Source organism: Saccopteryx bilineata, chromosome 4 (assembly GCF_036850765.1).
Source record: "Saccopteryx bilineata isolate mSacBil1 chromosome 4, mSacBil1_pri_phased_curated, whole genome shotgun sequence".
Taxonomy (NCBI): domain Eukaryota; kingdom Metazoa; phylum Chordata; class Mammalia; order Chiroptera; family Emballonuridae; genus Saccopteryx; species Saccopteryx bilineata.
In genome coordinates, this window is record NC_089493.1 from 144,130,709 (window position 1) to 144,149,584 (window position 18,876).

Below are 18,876 nucleotides of genomic sequence, written 5' to 3' on the forward strand. Positions count from 1 at the left end.
TTCCCTTGCCTTTGGAGTCAAATCCATAAAATGTTCTTTAAAACCCAGGACCATGAGTTTAGTACCTATGTCTTCTTCTATGTACTTTATTGTTTCAGGACTTACATTTAGGTCTTTGATCTATTTTGAATTAATTTTAGTACAAGGGGACAAACTGTAGTCAAGTTTCATTCTCCTGCATGTAGCTTTCCAGTTTTCCCAGCACCATTTGTTGAAGAGGCTTTCTTTTCTCCATTGTGTGTTGTTGGCCCCTTTATCAAAAATTATTTGACTATATACTTGTGGTTTTATTTCTGGACTTTCTATCTGTTCCATTGGTCTGAGTGGCTATATTTCTGCCAATACCATGCTGTTTTGATTGTCGTGGCTCTATAATATAGTTTGAAGTCAGGTATTGTAATGCCCCAAGCTTCATTCTTTTTCTTTAGGATTGCTTTGGCTATTTGGGGTTTTTTATAGTTCCATATAAATCTGATGATTTTTTGTTCCATTTTGTTAAAAAAATGTCATTGGAATTTTGATGGGAATTGCATTAAATTTGTATATTGCTTTGGGTAATATGGCCATCTTGATTATATTTATTCTTCCTATCCAAGAACAAGAAATATTCTTCCATCTCATTGTATCTTTTTCGATTTCCCTTAACAATGCTTTGTAGTTTTCAGTATATAAGTCCTTTACATTCTTTGTTATGTTTATTCCTAAGTATTTTATTTTTCTTGTTGCAATTGTGAAGGGGATTATTTTTTTGAGTTTGTTCTCAAATGTTTCATTGTTGACATATAGAAAGGCTATGGACTTTTGTATATTAATTTTGTATCCTGTGACCTTACTGTATTGGTTTATTGTTTCTAGTAATTTTTTTGTGGAGTCTTTTGGGTTTTTGATGTATAGCATCATAGTATCTGCAAAAAGTGATACCTTTACTTCTTCTTTTCTGATATGGATGCCTTTTATTTCTTTGTCTTGTCTGATTCCTCTGGCTAGAACCTCTAGCACCACATTAAATAAGAGTGGAGAGAGTGGACAACCCTGTCTTGTTCCTCATTTAAGTGGGAAAGTCCTCAGTTTTGTGCCATTTAGTATGATGTTAGCTGATGGTTTATCATATATGGCCTTTCTCATGTTGAGATATTTTTATTCTATACCCATCTTGTTGAGAGTCTGAAACATAAAATTGTGTTGTATTTTATCAAATGCCTTTTCTGCATCTATTGATAAGATCATGTGGGGTTTTTTTTTTTTTGTTTTTTTTTTGTTGAGATGGTGTATTACGTTAACCATTTTACGTATGTTGAACCATCCTTGAGATTCTGGGATGAATCCCACTTGATCGTGATGTATTATTTTTTAATATGTTGTTGTACTTCATTTGCTAGTATTTTCTTTAGTATTTTAGCATCTGTATTCATTAGAGATATTGGTCTGTAGTTTTTGTGTGTGTGTGTGTGTGCTGTCCTTGCCCGGTTTCGGTATGAGGGTTATGTTGGCCTCATAAAATGTGTTTGGAAGTATTGCTTCTTCTTCAATTTTTTGGAATACTTTGAGTAGAATAGGAACCAAATCTTCTTTGAATGTTTGATAGAATTCGCTAGTATAACTGTCTGGGCCTGGATTTTTATTTTGGGGGAGGTTTTTGATAGTTTTTTCTATTTCTTCCCTACTAATTGGTCTGTTTATGCTTTCTGCTTCTTCATGACTCAGTCTAGGAAGGTTGTATTGTTCTAGGAGGAACATTGTTCACTCTAGGAAGGTTGTATTTATCCATTTATTTATTGTTCAGTCTAGGAAGGTTGTATTTATCCATTTCTTTTAGATTGTTGAATTTAGTGGCATAAAATTTTTCATAGTATTCTACAATAATTCTTTGTATATGTATGATGTCTGTGGTGATTTCTCCTCTTTCATTTTGGATTTAGTTTATATGTGTTCTTTCTCTTGTTTCCTTGGTAAGTCTTCCAAGGGTTTGTCAATTTTGTTGATCTTTTCAAAGAACCAGCTCCTTGTTCTATTAATTTTTTCTATAGTTTTTCTGTTCTCTATTTCATTTATTTCTGCTCTAATTTTTATTATCTCCTTTTTCGGCTGGTGTTGGGTTGTCTTGGTTTTTCTTTTTCCAGTTCCTTAAAGTGTGAAGTTAAGTGGTTCACTTGGGCTCTCTCTTGTTTGTTCATATAGGCCTGAAGTGATATGAACTTCCCTCTTATCACTGCTTTTGCTGCATCCGATAGATGCTGATATGTCATATTGTCATTTTCATTTGTCTGTATAGATCTTTTGATCTCTGCACTTATTTCTTCTTTGACCCATTCATTTTTTAAAAGTATATTGTTTAGTTTCCACATTTTTGTGGTGTTTTTTTCTTTTTTTTGCAGTTGAATTCTAGTTTCAAGGCTTTATGATCAGAAAATATGCTTTATGATCAGAAAAATACAACTTTGATTTTTCTGAATTTGCTGATGTTGTTTTTGTGGTCCAACATATGGTCAATTCTTGAGAATGATCCATGTACACTGTAGAAAAATGTATACTCTGTCACTTTGGGATGAAATGTCCTGTAGATGTCTATCATATCCAGGTGCTCTAGTGTTTTGTTTAAGGCCAATATATCTTTATTGATTGTCTGTTTAGATGACCAATCTAAGGCCATCAGCGGTGTATTGAGGTCTCCAAGTATGATTGTATTTTTGTCAGTTTTTGTTTTAAGGTCAATAAGTAGGTGTCTTATATATTTTGGTGCTCCTTGGTTTGGTGCATATATATTAAGAATTGTTATGTCTTCTTGATTCAGCATCCCCTTAATCATTATGAAATGACCGTTTTTGTCTCTGAGTACTTGTGCTGTATGTTGTCAGCATTTTCAGATATTAGTATTGCTACACCTGCTTTTTTTTTTTTGGATGTTATTTGCTTGGAGTATTGTTTTCCAGCCTTTCACTTTGAATTTGTTTTTATCCTTGTTGCTTTGATGAGTTTCCTGTAGGCAGCATACAGTTGGATTTTCTTTTTTAATCCATTCTGCTACTCTGTGCCTTTTTATTGGTGAGTTTAATTCATTTACATTTAGTGTAATTATTGACACTTGTGGGTTTCCTATTGGCATTTTACACATTGCTTTCTGTTAGTTTTGTGTCATGTTTGATTCTTCTCTTTCGTTTTTCTATCTTTTATTTTTTTTGGTTGTATTCCACACCTCTTTCCTCTGTTGCTTTTTTTTTTTTTTTGTATTTTTCTGAAGCTGGAAACGGGGACAGTCAGAAAGACTCCCACATGTGCCCGATCAGGATCCACCTGACACGCCCACCAGGGGGCGACGCTCTGCCCATCAGGGTATGATGCTGTGCCCCTCTGGGGCGTCGCTCTGTTGTGACCAGAGCCACTCTAGCGCCTGGAGCATAGGCCAAGAAGCCATCCCCAGCGCCCGGGCCATCTTTGCTCCAATGGCGCCTTGCTGCGGGAGGGGAAGAGAGAGACAGAGAGGAAGGAGAGGGGAAGGGGTGGAGAGGCAGATAGGCGCCTCTCCTGTGTGCCCTGGCCGGGAATCGTACCCGAGATTTCTGCACACCAGGCCAACGCTCTACCACTGAGCCAACCGGCCAGGGCCTCTGTTGCTATCTTTTTTAAATCATATGCTTATGTGGTGGTTTTTTCAATGGTGGTTACCATTAAGTAATGAAAAGGGTTCCTATCCTGTTCATTGTAGTGCACTATCTTGTGAGTACATTTGAACTCCATCGTCCTTTGCTACTGTTAATCTCCGTCCTCTCCCCCCCTTTTGTTTTTGTTGTCATGGTTTAAATTTGGTTTTATTGTTTTCTTGGTGGAGCTTTTACTTGTGGTTTTGTTTTGTTTTGTTCTTTGTATCTGGTTGGAAAACCATCTTTAGTAATTCCTGGAGTGGGGGTTTTCTGATGATAAATTCTCTCATCTTTTCTGTATCTGTGAATGTTTTTATTTTTCCGCATTTGAAGGATAGCTGTGATGAGTATAGTATTTGTGGCTGAAAGTTCCTCTCTTTCAGGACTTTAAATATTGGAGTCTACTCTCTTCTAGCTTGTAGAGTTTCTGTTGAGAAATCTGATAATAATCTAATGGGCCTTCCTTTATATGTTATATTCTTCTTTTCCCTGGCTGCCTTAAGAACTTTTTCTTTGTCATTGGTTTGTGCTAATTTCATTATGATGTGCCTTGGAGTAGGTTTGTTGGGGTTAAGAAAACTCAGAGTTCTGTTTGCTTCTTAACTTTGAGGCTTTAGTTCTTTCCACAGGCTTGGAAAGTTCTCATCTATTATTTGTTTGAATATGTTCTCCATTCCATTTTCTCTCTCTTCTCCCTCTGATATACCTATTATTCTTATGTTATTTTTTTTTTTGATGGAGTCAGACAATTCCTGTAGGGCTTTCTTACTTTTTTTTTAATTTTTGAGTTTTTTTCTCCTTCTCTCTGTTGTGCCTCAAGTTGCTTGTTTTCTATTTTACTAATCCTACCTTCTATCTTGCCTGTTCTATTAGCTAAGCTTGTTACCTCGTTTTTTAGCTCGTGTATTGAGCTTTTCATCTCTGTTTGATTTTTTTTTATAGTTTCAATTTCCTTGGTAATATATTCTTTGTGTTCATTGAGTTGTTTTCTGAGCTCCCTAAATTGCCTTTCTGTGTTTTCTTGTATATCTCTGAGTATTTTTAGGATTTCTATTTTAAATTCTCTGTCATTTAGCTCCAAGTTTTCCAATATATTAAATGTTTTCTCCATAGATTTTTCCTCATCTATCTGTGCTCTCTGTCTTTTGTATCCATGATATTCAATTTCCTTTTCCTTAATGGCATCTGAGGGTGGTTTTGTTGATAGTATTAATGAGAATTAATAAAAAAAAGTTAAAAAAATAAAATAAAAAAGAATAAAAAATTATTATTTCCTCTCCCTATTTTTCCCTCTCCTCTTCTCTCCCTTCCTTCTTGAGAAAATCTTGTGGTGAACTGTGAATTATATAATGGAGGGCCTGAGTTGGGGAGAAGTGATAAAGGGGCAAAAAGGGGGATATGGACACAGAAAATGCAAAAAAGAAAAAAAACTTGGGTCAAGAATAAAATGGTTTGTGTTTAGGCAATGGTTGAGTAAGATATGAATAGAGGAATAAGAGGGAAACAGGAAAAAGGGAGAAAAATTAAAAAATTACTATTGTATTTAGTGGAGCAAGAACTAGATAAAATGGAGTCAGGTTTGGGAGTGAGTTAAAAGTGCAAAGTAAAAAACCCCCAAAGCACCACAAAGAAATATTTGATTCCCAGATAAAGTAATTTGTTTGTGATTGAGGATTGAATGAGAGGAAAAGTAAAGGAGAAAAGAAGAAACTAATATAGAGGGAGAAAAAAAAGAAAGTAAAATGCAAAAAGAAGAAAAAAGAACAAAAGGAGAGAGAGAGAGAGAGAGTTAAGGGTTTTGGAGTGCAACCCTCATAGAGAGAAAGGAAGAAGAAAGAAAAGATAATGGGAGATGTAACACTTATAGGTAGTGGAGTTCAAGGATAGGAAAGAGTAAGACCGGCAGAGAATTAAATGACCAAATTGGAAGAGCAAGAAAATAATCAAGACAAGAAGAGAAACAAACAAACAAATATAATAAAATGGGATAGGTTATAAAATCTGTGAATTATTCTTGATTTTGAGAGGTTATCTTTTTGCTTTTTCTTTTCTCTCTCTCTTCCTGGTTGGTGACTCTGTACCCTGGGTTCTGCCCCTGTGGCACGCTTAGGTAGAGGTTTGCAGTTGATAAGTCTCTATGGCGATGTCATATATTGGGCTTCAGTCTCGTTGGCAGTCGAGGCTCATTAGCATTTGCAGGCTCTGCCAATGAGAGAGTCCATATTCACGGAGCTTCTCTCCTAGTCTTTCCTTCCTGAATTAGTAGCCTGATGATCCAGCTATGGGGTTGCTGCTGCCTCTGCCTGGAGAGTAAGAGGCTCAAAGAGCTGGCAAATCCTCACTCTATTCCCACTCAGTGCAGGGCTCTGGGTAAGGCTCAATCAGTCCCAGCCACTAGTATTGATATAATCAGGTGGGGCTTCGGTCCACACAAAGACCTCTGACTCTGCCCTTCTGTCTGGGAACACAGGTGCCCATTCCCGGGGGAATCTCTCGTTCACTATCTGCGCTTGCCAACCAGGATATCTGGCCAGCCACCTCTCACTCCCGGTGAGGCACCCCGCCCGCATGGTAAAGTTCTAGCATAGGAAATTTTGCTCCCACTCACTCCCCGTGCGCTGCTTTTCAGAGCGCAGGGGCAACCTCAAGACTCTGGTTTTGGCCCACAGAAAGGCCTCTGACTCTGCCCCTCTGTCCGGGAACATGATTGCCCACTCCTGGGGGATTCTCTCGCCCACTCTCCACGCTCGCTGACCAGATCAGGCCGGCTGCCTCTCACTCCGGGTGAGGCACCCCACCCGCACGGAAAAGTTCGAGCGTAGGGAATTTTGCTCCCGCTCCCTACCCATGTGCTGCTTTTTCAGGGTGCAGGGGTGACCCCAAGATTCTGCTTTTGGCCCACACAAAGGCCTTTGACTCTGCCCTTCTGTCCAGGAACACGGGCGCCCACTCCCGGGGGTCTAGGAGGAATCTGTCGCCCACTATCTGCGTGCACCGACCAGGAGATTGGGGCGTATGGCTGTCCCAAGTGCCTTTCTTTGTCTGGGTTTGGCTCGAGCGTTAGCTTGTTGACTGGGTTGCCACAAGCACAGTTTTTCCTCTGATTGGATGTCCGTGCCACAGTCTGGTTCTATTCACACCCTATGCCTGCCTTAGTTCCTATACTCTCAGTTCCCAGTGAAAGCAGCCCTTAATTAGGTTAGTGAGGAAGGCAGAGTGTTTCTTCCTTTTTATTTCCTTCGGGGTTGATTATATATTTAGTCAATTTTTCGCTCAATCATACCTTCACATTTAGTGTGGAACTTCTGGAGGCTCAAAGGATAGATTTTTCTGTCTCTGGTTGAAGATCTTGTTGAATTTTGGGGGAGATTTATCCGTATCACTCCTTATGGCGCCATTTCTCTGACATCATCCTCCACATTGTCTTGATTACTGTAGCTTTTATAAGTCTTGTGTTCTAGTAGTGTTAGTTCTCCAACCAAATTCTTCAATATTGTGTTGGTAATTCTGGGTCTGTTGCCTTTCTATATAAACCTTAGAATTAGTTTGTTGACATCCAGAAAATAACTTGCTAAGATTTTGTTTGGGATTCCAGTGAATCTAGATTAAGATGGGAAGAATTGAACTCTTGATATTGTCTTTTTATCCATGAGCATGGACTCTTTCTCCATTTATTTAGTTTTTCAGTATTTTCATTATAGTTTTCCTCAGATAGATTTAGTACCTATTTTGTTAGATTTATACTTAAGTTTCATTTTGGGGATGCTAATGTAAACAATATTGTGTTTTTAATATCTAATTCCACTTGGTCATTGCTGGTATATAGGGAAGGGATTGACTTTTATATACTTACCTTGTTTTGTACAATCTTGCTATAATAATTTATTAGTTTCAGAAGTATTTTTATTGTTTCTTTTAGACTTTCTATGTTGATGACCATGTTGTTAATATACAGGCAATCTCTGGGTTATGAACAAGGTAGGTTCTGTAGGTTTGAAAATGGTTAAGTATTTACATGTACAGAAAGGTAAAAATAAATACAGTACTATGTTAAGACAAACATCTGTCTAAGTTGCATTTAATAGGTAAATGTACCTGTTCCAACTTACATACAAATTCAACTTAAGGGCAAACCTACAGAACTTGTCTCGGTAACACAGGGACTGCCTGTAGTTTTATTTCACCCTTTTCTATCTGGATAACTTTTATTTCATTTTCTTGGCTAATTATCCTGCTGGAGTCTAAAGTACAACCTTGAATAAAAGTGGTAAGTACATATCTTTCTTGTGAGTAGGTAGGTAACCTTTATAGAGTGTCTTGAGGTTTGTGTTAGGCAGAATAATGGTTTCCCAAAGATGTTTTTGTCACTAATCTAGAACCACTGAAATACATCAGGTTATATAGCAAAGGGAATTAAATTATTCATTAGCTGACCTTAAAATAGTAAAATTATCCTGGTGAGTCCAGTGTGACCATAAGAGTCTTAAAAGTGGAAGGAATAATGGGAAAAGAAAACCAGAGAACACTGTGAGAAGGCTGTGGCGCAGTGTCACTGGCTTTGAAGAGGTGACTGTATGTGGAAGGATGCAGGCCAGAAAGGGAAAGGGTATGAGCTCTCCCCTCGGTTTCAACTTCATGAGGTCCATTTTGGGCTTCATACCTCATGCCAGATTCTTTGTACCTGAATTATAAGATGATAAAGTTATGCTGCTGTTAAATCTGACAACTTACTATAGCGGTCATAGATAATTAATACAGGTCTATCTAGGTTGTTCTTTAAAAAATTTTTTTTTAATTTATTGGTTTAACATTGATTCATGACATTATATAAGTTTTAGGTTTACAACATTTTGACATATATATACTTTATTGTGGGCTCACCATCCAAATTCTCTTCTCTGTCACCATTTTTGACCCTTTTAACTCTCTTCATCCTCCTCCACACCCCACCTCTCTGTTAACTACCATTGTTATTTGTATCTATGAGTTTTTGTCTGTTTTTTGGTTTATATTCCATGAAAAAAATCATACAGCTCTTGTGCTTTTCCATCTAACTTATTTCACATAGCATGATACTTTCAAGATCCATCCATGTTATCACAAATGAAAATATTCCAACTTTTTTTTTTTTGCTGGGTAGTCTGTTCCTTTAAACTGCTATATAGTAAGTACTGCATTATATGACTATGATATTTGTTTTTTTAGCCATTCCTCTTATGTTCCTAGACATTTAGGTAGTTTCTAATGTTCTAGTAAACAATGCTATGATGAACCATGCTGTACATGACTCTGGAAACCTGTGTAATTAATTGTTGCTTTAGAGATACAGAAAATATTTTGTGTAGTAAGGTATGTGCTTTTTATATTTTAATAGATCTACTAAATCAAGATGTGTGTTTTCCCACATGTTGGCCAACAACCACATATCTTTGGAATTTAAGACCCACTGTTTTGTATCCCAATTGCTACCAACTGCAAAGAGGAGGGATGCCTGAAGTAGGCTTTGACCAGGAGTGGGACTTAGACATGTTGCTGGTGAGGGTAAGGTGGGCAGAACACACATCTACTATCTTCTATGTCACAGGTCACATGCTTCATTAAGTTCATCTTCATTAGGAATGGTCACTGACCAGAGGATCTTGGGGAGATAGGACAAGTGCAATGCAGATTCTGGACTGGACTGTGAAACAGAAAATGTTTTTGGAAAAACTTGGTGACATCTAATAAAGTTGGTAGTTTGCCTAATTGTATAGTATCAACGTTGTGACAAGTGTACCCTGATTATGTTAACATATAGTAAGTAGTAACTGGGAGAAAAATATGCAGGAACTCTTTGTATAATCTTTGCAACTTTTGTGTAAATCTAAAATTATTCTAACACAAAAATTTATGGAAAACTTAAACATGTAAACACATAATAAAATATGTGTGGGCTATATTTGGATTTTGACTCAGACCAATTATAAAGAATTTTTCTTTGAGAAAACATCAGAAATGTGAATGTAGATTGGGTATTAGAAGACATTAAATTATTAATTTGTTAGGTGTGATATGTTTATGAACAAAAATCATCTTGACCTATTGAAAGTGCATACTGAAGTATTTATAAGGCAAATGATACAATAGCAGGTATTGAAAATATTCAGACAGAAACAAACAAAAAACGCAGAAGTATTTATGGGTAAAGTGATATGATTTCTTGGGGTTACTTTAAAATGCCCTAGAAAAATATGTAGTTGGGGCAAAAGATGAAAATGATTGGCAAAATGTTGATATATATTGAAACTGGATAAAAGGTACATTGGGGGGGTGGTCTATTATACTATTCTCTCTCTTAAAAATAATGAAATTTTTTCATAGGAAAAAGTAAATAGGTAACACTGCTCCATGAATGTCAAGTGACTTAGTGACTCCCCACTTTTTAATCTCACAGGACTTTTTCACACCTTGGTAGCACTGCCTCTGTTGTTTTCACACTGTTCACAGAACCCATCTCCATCTCTGCATCAACCCTGTTCAAGCCAATACTTGTTGAGCATTGTGTACCAGGCCCTGTGCTCCCCAGGGGACATGGTGAGTAAAAGCAGACACTAGCTACCACACTGAACATACCGTCCAGCAGGGCCCACAAATATCAAGTCTTTGTCCAGTAAACATAGCTGCTGCTATGAGTGTCTGGGAGCGCTCTGGCACATGCTATAAAATCAGCACACAAACAAGTAGGCAGTGATTTAGCTCAGGGTTGCACCCTGGAATTGCTTGCTTCCACAAGGCATTCCCTGTCAGAAGGGGCCCAGGACAAGTTAGCTCTCGTGCCTGTTCCTTTCCCTTCCAAATAAACAGCCTTGACTCTAAAATTCTTGGCCCTTTCAAACCCTCTACCTTTCCTTTTTTTTTTTTTTTTAGTGTGCAAGAGAGACAGACACAGAGAGACCCAGACAGGGACAGACAGGATGGGAGAGGGATGAGAAGCATAAATTCTTTGTTGTGGTACCTTAATTGTTCATCGATTGCTTTCTCATATGTGCTTTGACTGGGGGGTTACAGCCAAGTCAGTGACCTCTTGCTCAAGCCAGAGACCTTGGGTTCAAGCTAGTGACCTTTGGGCTCAAGCCAGTGACCATGGGGTCATGTGAATGATCCTATGATCAAACCGGCAAACTCAGGGTTTCAAACCAGGGTCCTCAGCATCCCAGGTTGACAGATCATCTTCTAACTGCTAGGTGCTTGGAAGCACCTACATACTTCAGCTGTTTGTCTTCTTTGGGGCTTTTGATAAAAGCAACCATGTCCTTCTATTACATTAACCATGAAGTTACTGGTGTCATCGCCTCAGATGTTAAATGCTAGCCCACCTGTCTCGATCCCCAGAAATAGTTTCTGTAAAGATTGAGACTACAGGTGACCATAGTGAATGGAAGGCTGCTAGAGCAAAGGAATGGGATAGGAAATTATTTTGCAGTTATGAAAGCATGAGATGAATGTTTCTGTCACAGATGTCATGGAGAAAGCACTATAAGGCCCAACTCCATGTCAGTGTTCTGCACATCTCCCTCCCAGCACTGGATCTATGACCAACAGGGCTGTAAGCACAAGAGGCCTCTATTCCGTTCACAGCAACTTCTGCAGGCTTTCTGAAGACAATTACTAACTGGCCAGTCTTGGGGAACACTTGGGCATTTCTCACCTTAGCACAGGCTACTGAACATCTAATTCCAGCCTTCACTCTGCTTCCCTTCACTGTGCAGATGAAGAGCATGGACTGGGGGCCAGACAGCTTTGCTCCCAAGTCCAATTCACAATGACTAGCTTTGTGGCTCTGGGCAAGTTACTCAACTGCTCTCCACTTGTCTCCATCTGCAAAATGGGGGGTAATATTAAATATAGATAAATACAGTATCTTGATATTGGCTGTGCTGTGCGCTTGCGGCCATTAGGTCTGACAATCCAAAGATTCCTGCCTAGCCTGGAGCAGGAACCCAACCTAACCTCTCATCTTCATTTCCTCTCCTGTGCAGGGCCCCTGGCCCCTGTGTCCTTCACTTGACTGGACCTGCTGGGCTCCCAACAGTGCCCACAGGAGGCAGTCCACAGAACTGTATTGAAACAGCACGACTGAAGACCCACCTGCCACTCCTGACTTCACAGTAATCTGCTAAAAGATTTCTAATACTGGATTAAATAAAAAGTATTACTTTGAAAACTTTAAACTTTTGGTAAAAGTTCTGATAGTTTTACTTTTAAGGTAGTGATAAGGTTGTTAAATTTTTTATATCCTTGTCACAAAATTTTGAGACATAACATTTTGATTTGTTTGAGAGAAGTTCAACTAACCTTTGGTAAACATTTAATATCACATCCTTTCAGGGCTAACACAGTGAGGTTAAAAATGATGCCAACTGTAAGTTACATGCTCATTCTGGCACTGCCTAGCTCGAGATATACTAAAATGAACCGAATTTTGAAAGGCTGTACTCAATAGTGGGCCAATCTTTTCTAACCCATAGGCTATGTGACAGGTAAGAAGTCACTATTTCTCACTAGACCCCCAATGTGAAAACAGCCTAAACCTGGCTGAAATGGAAACAGGGTGGCTACTCCTACTGTATTGAGATGAGTCTCGGGATCCTTCTGTTCATGGAATGAATATAAAACCATCAGCCTGCTCACTGAGTTTAGCAGTGTCCTGAAAGTACTCATACCAGCACGAGAGTATCTTCTATGTGGTATTCTCCCATTTCCTAGCCCTGACCACACCTGTGCTGTAATAATACTATTACTTAAGAAATCTGCTGCTACACAGAAGTCCCTACACTGAGAGATTTAGCTGTTTTTAATCTCTGGTAAAGCTACCCAGGTTGATAAATCTGAATTTTACATGTTATATTGTAAACATCAAGTAACACCACAAACATTTTTAAAAAATGAAGTTTATTGGTCTTTAAATGGCTCAAATTGCAAATAAAGCAATTGGGTAGTGGCATCAGCCTAAGACATGTGATGTGTCTTTGTCAGTTGGCTTCATAGCACCTCAGTACCCAAGAGAGGAAAGGTCTCAAAGCAAAGTCACACATTAGTGGGTAGGCCCCCTGACTAACCAGGCGCAGTGAGTACACACGGTGAGGCTGGCCACAGGGCTGGTGTCACGTGGTACTGTAGTTCTGCTCGTGGCACAGCCCCTGAAAAGTATGAAATAGAAGAGGTACATCTCAAACCCTTTCTGGACAGATATTTAACATGACAAGCCAGGTGGAATATCTAAACAGATAAGTTTCTAAAAAGCCCACGTTAGTTTCCTTTGCGTACACTTCTGTTACCTGGAATGCCTGAACACATCTTTGACTTACTGAAATTAGGACTGAACAAAAAGAAGGAAAAAGACTCTGTGAATCAACTGTCTTAGCTCCATTCCGAAGACAAAAAGAAAACTGGCAGTGGGAGGTTTCCCACTGAAATTATGCTCCCCAGTCACATGCTACAAGTCTTTCCGTGGGCGCACCGCACAGCAGTGACAGAGGCTCACGTTTGGTCTGTGTGCACTGAGCATGTTTTCTGCACTACACTCAGGTTTGATTGCTTGACGTCAACTGTAGGAAAATGGAGCTACAGCGTTCTTCATCATGAACACAAACATACTACAAATACTCCTAATAACTTCCATATAGCCAAACTGTTATCTTATGAGTACAAATTTAAAATGAACAGGTGGCAAGCACGAGTATTTTCCCAGTGCTCTAGTGCAAAATGCATTAGCACTCTTGATGCTTTCCTGTGCCTGCTCAAAAGATATCAAAAACTTAACACATGCTTACAACTTGCAGAAAGGGGTTTCCAGGGACCAGCATCTTAAAGAAAAAGAGGGTTCACTAAAACATAACTGATGTTGAATCCTCATAGTCTAAATTTATCCTACAAGTATATGCTGGCCTGTCACTTTAAACTGTGCAGTTAATTAAAAGCAATCAAGACCTCTGGAACCTTACTTGGAAGAACCAGAGTATGGCACACATTTTAAATGTGGACAGCCTCCTAGCAGACAGTTATTTCTCAAGAATCTTCTATACAGAAGCTGTACTCCATGAGGCATACATTCTCTCACCAGGACACATGGGCAGTGGGCCCACAGTGCCAAGTGAAGACACACCCAGAATGATGTAACTGGGTATTTTTTAGTTTCTAAATTAAGGCATATTCAAAAATTTCCATGTGCAAGTTTACACCACTTTTCTGAGTTAATCACCAGGTAATTAATGCAGGTTCACAGATAAAGTACTCTCAATTTAACTATATGCAACAATCATGCCAATAACTTTTCTTCTACATTTTGCATAATAATGGTTAAAAAAGTGGTATAGTTTAACTATCATGTTCACAATTGTCATTTTCAAGGCAGTAGAAGACCAAGACATTTTAAACCGATATAAAATAGCCTTTCCTCTTATCCCCCCCTCAGAGTACCCCTGTAACAGTTTAAGGAAGACTGCCCTCAAAACACAAACTCATACATTACATTCAGGACCGTGATAATGTAGGCAATTATGAAATAAGCTGAACTTTGCTTCTTGGTGAAGCCACATTAATTTCTTTTTAAAGTGAATCTACTCTCAATGCAGTTCCAATTCATGCTTTTAGTGATACATAACAATTTCCCAAATGTTAAAGTAATTTCAGTCAATTGGGCCTTCAACGGCAATGCTTATAAATTATATTTATTAGTACGGTCAGGATAAGAAAGGAGTTTGGGCTTTGATTATAAAATGCAGCATCTTTCTCTGATTCTCTTGGCTAAACTTTTCCTCTTCTTTTTTCCATTTTTTTCTTTGCTATCTTCCATCTTCCTGGCTCGAATTTCCCTCATTAAATCAAAAAATACCTAGAAAGAAGAAAGAGGGTAGATAAAGCAAACAGACAATACGAGTGGTACTGTTTGGTGTCAGAGCAGTGACCCTGGCCACAATGTCAGAACACACACCCAGAGCTCTGGCTGGGGGAATACAGGGGTGAAAGCACAGACGAAAGTCTACTTCTCTAAGTACACTGGGAAAATCAGAAAATTTTCTGAATTATACTTTTTGGTAAAAATGTTCATATAACTTGAACTTTTCACCTCAATTTTTAAAACAAAGATTAAAAAACTCTACAAGTGATGATAGCACCAAAGATAAACTCAATGGATGACATCTAAATTATGAAAAAGCCTTATGGAACACTTTGCAGATTTTAAAAAGAATGTGGTACATTTATATGCAATGACAGGGAGAGAAACACAAGACATACTTGTACAATTTAAAAAGGAAAGCATAGTAATTGTCTCTATATCTGCATACACAGACACACTATACAGAGAGTTAACACACTATTAATATACTATACCCTGTAAAAGTCCTATTTATACAGGGGAAATACAAGCTAACACAAACTTTCTCTTTAGATTCTGTATACCCACTTACAGTGTACATAAACACCTGGAAAAACGCACGTTAGCAGTGGTTACCTACAGGGAAGAGAGGGGAGTGGAGTTTGGGAGAAGAGTGACTCACTTTTCCGCCTTGTACTTCTCCCTCCACATTATAAACTTATCTTTACAAAATAAGCATGTGTTCATGTACAATAACAAAAAATCAAAATAAAATATTAAAAAGCCAGAGCATCCAGCTAGAAGGGTACGAACAAGGACATCAGATGAACCGCACACCCAATGAGAACACAAGCAGGCTTGTCAGATGTCCTCTAACTTCTGGGTGATTCCTCTGTGACAAATATAAGACTTTTTTTTTTTTTTTTTTTTTGGTATTTTTCTGAAGCTGGAAACGGGGAGAGACAGTCAGACAGATTCCCGCATGCCCACCAGGGGCGACACTCTGCCCACCAGGGGGCGATGCTCTGCCCCTCCGGAGAGTCGCTTTGCCGAGACCAGAGCCACTCTAGCGCCTGGGGCAGAGGCCAAGGAGCCATCCCCAGCGCCCGGGCCATCTTTGCTCCAATGGAGCCTTGGCTGTGGGAGGGGAAGAGAGAGACAGAGAGGAAGGAGGGGGGTGGTGGAGAAGCAAATGGGCGCTTCTCCTGTGTGCCCTGGCCGGGAATCGAACCCGGGTCCCCCGCACACCAGGCCGACGCTCTACCACTGAGCCAACCGCCAGGGCCAAATATAAGACTTCTGAGGCAGGCTAAGCTCTAGTTCAATAACTCTGATGATCACGAAGCTTTTTCACAGGGCGGATTTAAAATCTGTCTCTTTGCCTACCCTGGCCCAGTAGCTCAGGTGGTTAGAGATTGTTCCGATACACCAACAATGTGGGTTCACACTCTGGTCAGGGCACACACAAGAATCAACCAATGAATGCATAAATAAGTGGAGCAACACATTGATGTTTCTCAATAAAATAAAATATAAAAATAAAAATCTGCCTCTATGAAGTGTCTAACCCAGGGGTCCCCAAACTATGGCCCCCTGAGGCCATTTATCCGGCCCCTGCCGCACACCCGGAAGGGGCACCTCTTTCATTGGTGGTCAGTGAGAGGAGCATAGTTCCCATTGAAATACTGGTCAGTTTGATTTAAATTTACTTGTTCTCTATTTTAAATATTGTATTCGTTCCCATTTTGTTTTTTTACTTTAAAATAAGATATGTGTAGTGTGCAGAGGGATTTGTTCATAGTTTTTTCATAGTCCGGCCCTCCAACGGTCTGAGGGACAGTGAACTGGCCCCCTGTGTAAAAAGTTTGGGGATCCCTGGTCTAACCAAAGGTCTAATCTGGAATCTCGATGAGGATAGGCATCTTGTTGGCAGCTAATATTGATCTCCCGTGACAAACTATGACACTTTCCCATTTAAGAGAAGGAGACAATAGAAGATTGTCTCCCTAGAAAATTGCTACCCTAGAAAATCTGCATCAGGCTTCTAGTAGCCCACGCGGTACAATATGGGCAATCACTGTTTTGAGTCAAGTAGTGAGGAAAGAACGTGGGTACAGGAATTGGACACTCCCAGACCTGTGGGCATTAGTCAGGCAGGTAACCTCTCTTTAAAGGGACTGCATTTCTTCCTTGGCTTTGCTCTAGCCCAAACGCTTGTGTCATTTGAGGAGATATCATGTTTTTGTCTGTTTTTTAATAAGCAAGCGAGCAAGAGAGAGAGAAACAGAGATACAGACAGAGAAACAGGAGGGGAGAGAGATGCGAAGCATCAACTTGCAGTTGTCACTTTAGCTGTTCATTGATTGTTTTCACAAACATGCTTTGACCAGGGTGCTCCAGCTGAGCCAGTGACCATGGGGTCATGTCTATGATCCCATGCACAAGCTGGAGACCTTGCACTCAAGCTAGTGAGCCTGTGCTCAGGCCAGCGACCTTGGGGTTTCAAACCTAGGTCCTCAGTGTGCCAGGTTGAGGCTCTGTCCATTGTGCCACCACCGGTCAGGTTATAACCTCTCTTTAATCACAATATTAAAGATGAGAAGGTCAGCACTCACCACAGTGCCAGGTTCTTTAAGTGTTAATGAAAACTAGGTCTTTTAACTATTACACCATTTCCTCAGGAAAAAAAGAACAAAACACAACAACTCTAATTCTAGAAACTAAATAGGAGCTGCAAGTTACTTTTAAATTAGCCACTGAAGTACTTTATCTGGTAGACACTCTTCAGATTGTAGCAGTACATAAGATTATAGTTTTCAGTATGAATTTGTACCTCAGTTTATAAGTAGCCTGATTTAATGTAATTCTCCTTTGGAGAGGTGACAATTGACTGCAGATTGTATTTCCCAAAACTGGCCACAACAATACTTCTTACAAGGTTTTCCAGAAACCCGCTACTCTCTGTCAAGGGATGGAGTCTATTCCCCTTCCTCCTGAACCTGGGTTGGCCTTTGCGACTACCTCTTTCGATGGAATGAGGTAGAAATAAGGCTAGATCATAAAAGGCAACTTGTTTTCTGCTTGGCTCTTATTCACTGTGACACTGCTACCCTGCAGCTGAGAAAGCCTAACCTAGCACACAAGGAAAAGTCACATGGAGTGGCCTGAGGAATCCCAGGGCAGCAGCCAGCACCAACCAGCTACACCACACATGAGTGAACAAAAGTTTAAATGCTTTAAAATCAAAGTTTAGATGTTTCCAGTCTCCAGACTTCAAGCTTTTCAGCCGGGGCACTAGACACTCTGCAGCAGGTACAAGCCATCTCCACATATCCTGTCTTCTTTTGTGGCCCACAGATTCTATAAGCATAATACCTGGTTGTTTGACCTTTTAAAATTTCGAAGTATATTTTGTTATACAGCCTAAGTAAAAAGTCTTACACCTTTACTTTTTGAAAAGTAATACATGCATATAGCAAAAGTAATCCAAACACAGACGTCCAACAGGGTATTTACAGTGAAGAACAGCACAGATTTTGGTACCTCTCTGGCAACCACAGGCACTGGATTCTTACATATCCTGCTGATGTACTGATGAAATACATACGTGTATGCCCTGGCCAGTTGGCTCAGTGGTAGAGCGTTGGCCTGGCGTGCGGGAGTCCCAGGTTCGATTCCCGGCCAGGGCACACAGGAGAAGCAGCCATCTGCTTCTCCATCCCTCCCCCTCTCCTTCCTCTCTGTCTCTCTCTTCCCCTCCCGCAGCCGAGGCTCCATTGGAGCAAAGACGGCCCGGGCGCTGGGGATGGCTCCTTGGCCTCTGCCCCAGGCGCTGGAGTGGCTCTGGTTGCAACAGAGCGACGCCCTGGAGGGGCAGAGCATCGCCCCCTGGTGGGCAGAGCATCCCCCCGGTGGGTGTGCCAGGTGGATCCCGGTCGGGCGCATGTGGGAGTCTGTCTGTCTCTCCCCGTTTCCAGCTTCAGAAAAATACAAAAAAAAAAAAAAAATACATACATACGTGTGTGTGCGCGCGCGTATGTCTGAGAGTGTGTTTAAAACCACAGATGGGAACATACTACAGACTCTATTCTGCACTTTGCTTTTTTCATTTCTCTATGGTTGAAGATTGTTCTATATCAGCACTTGTAGGCCGACCTTCATTTCTCTTTACTGGTTGTGTAGTACCTCATTATAAGGGCACACCATAATTTAAATCAGTCCCCTATAGGATATTAGATATTTTGTCTTTTGCTTCTAAAAATAATGCTTCAATGACGACCACAGAACATACATTTATGTGTGAATGCATATTTTCTGTATAATAAATTTTTAGAACTCAAATGATTAGGGTCATAATTTTGATAGATAGCCAAATTGCCC

General features: G+C 39.8%; 1 protein-coding gene across 2 annotated transcripts in view; it reads right to left on the reverse strand.

Moving 5' to 3' along the window:
* Nucleotides 1-14,329: 14,329 nt before the first annotated feature.
* The window catches only part of RALA (RAS like proto-oncogene A), an 80,737-nt gene continuing 76,190 nt past the window's right edge, over nt 14,330-18,876 (reverse strand). For both annotated transcript variants that reach the window (XM_066272115.1, XM_066272114.1), the window contains one exon: nt 14,330-14,511. In XM_066272115.1, the coding sequence (XP_066128212.1) occupies nt 14,389-14,511 (123 nt within the window). In that variant the 3' untranslated portion in view covers nt 14,330-14,388. The remainder of the gene's footprint in view (nt 14,512-18,876) is intronic.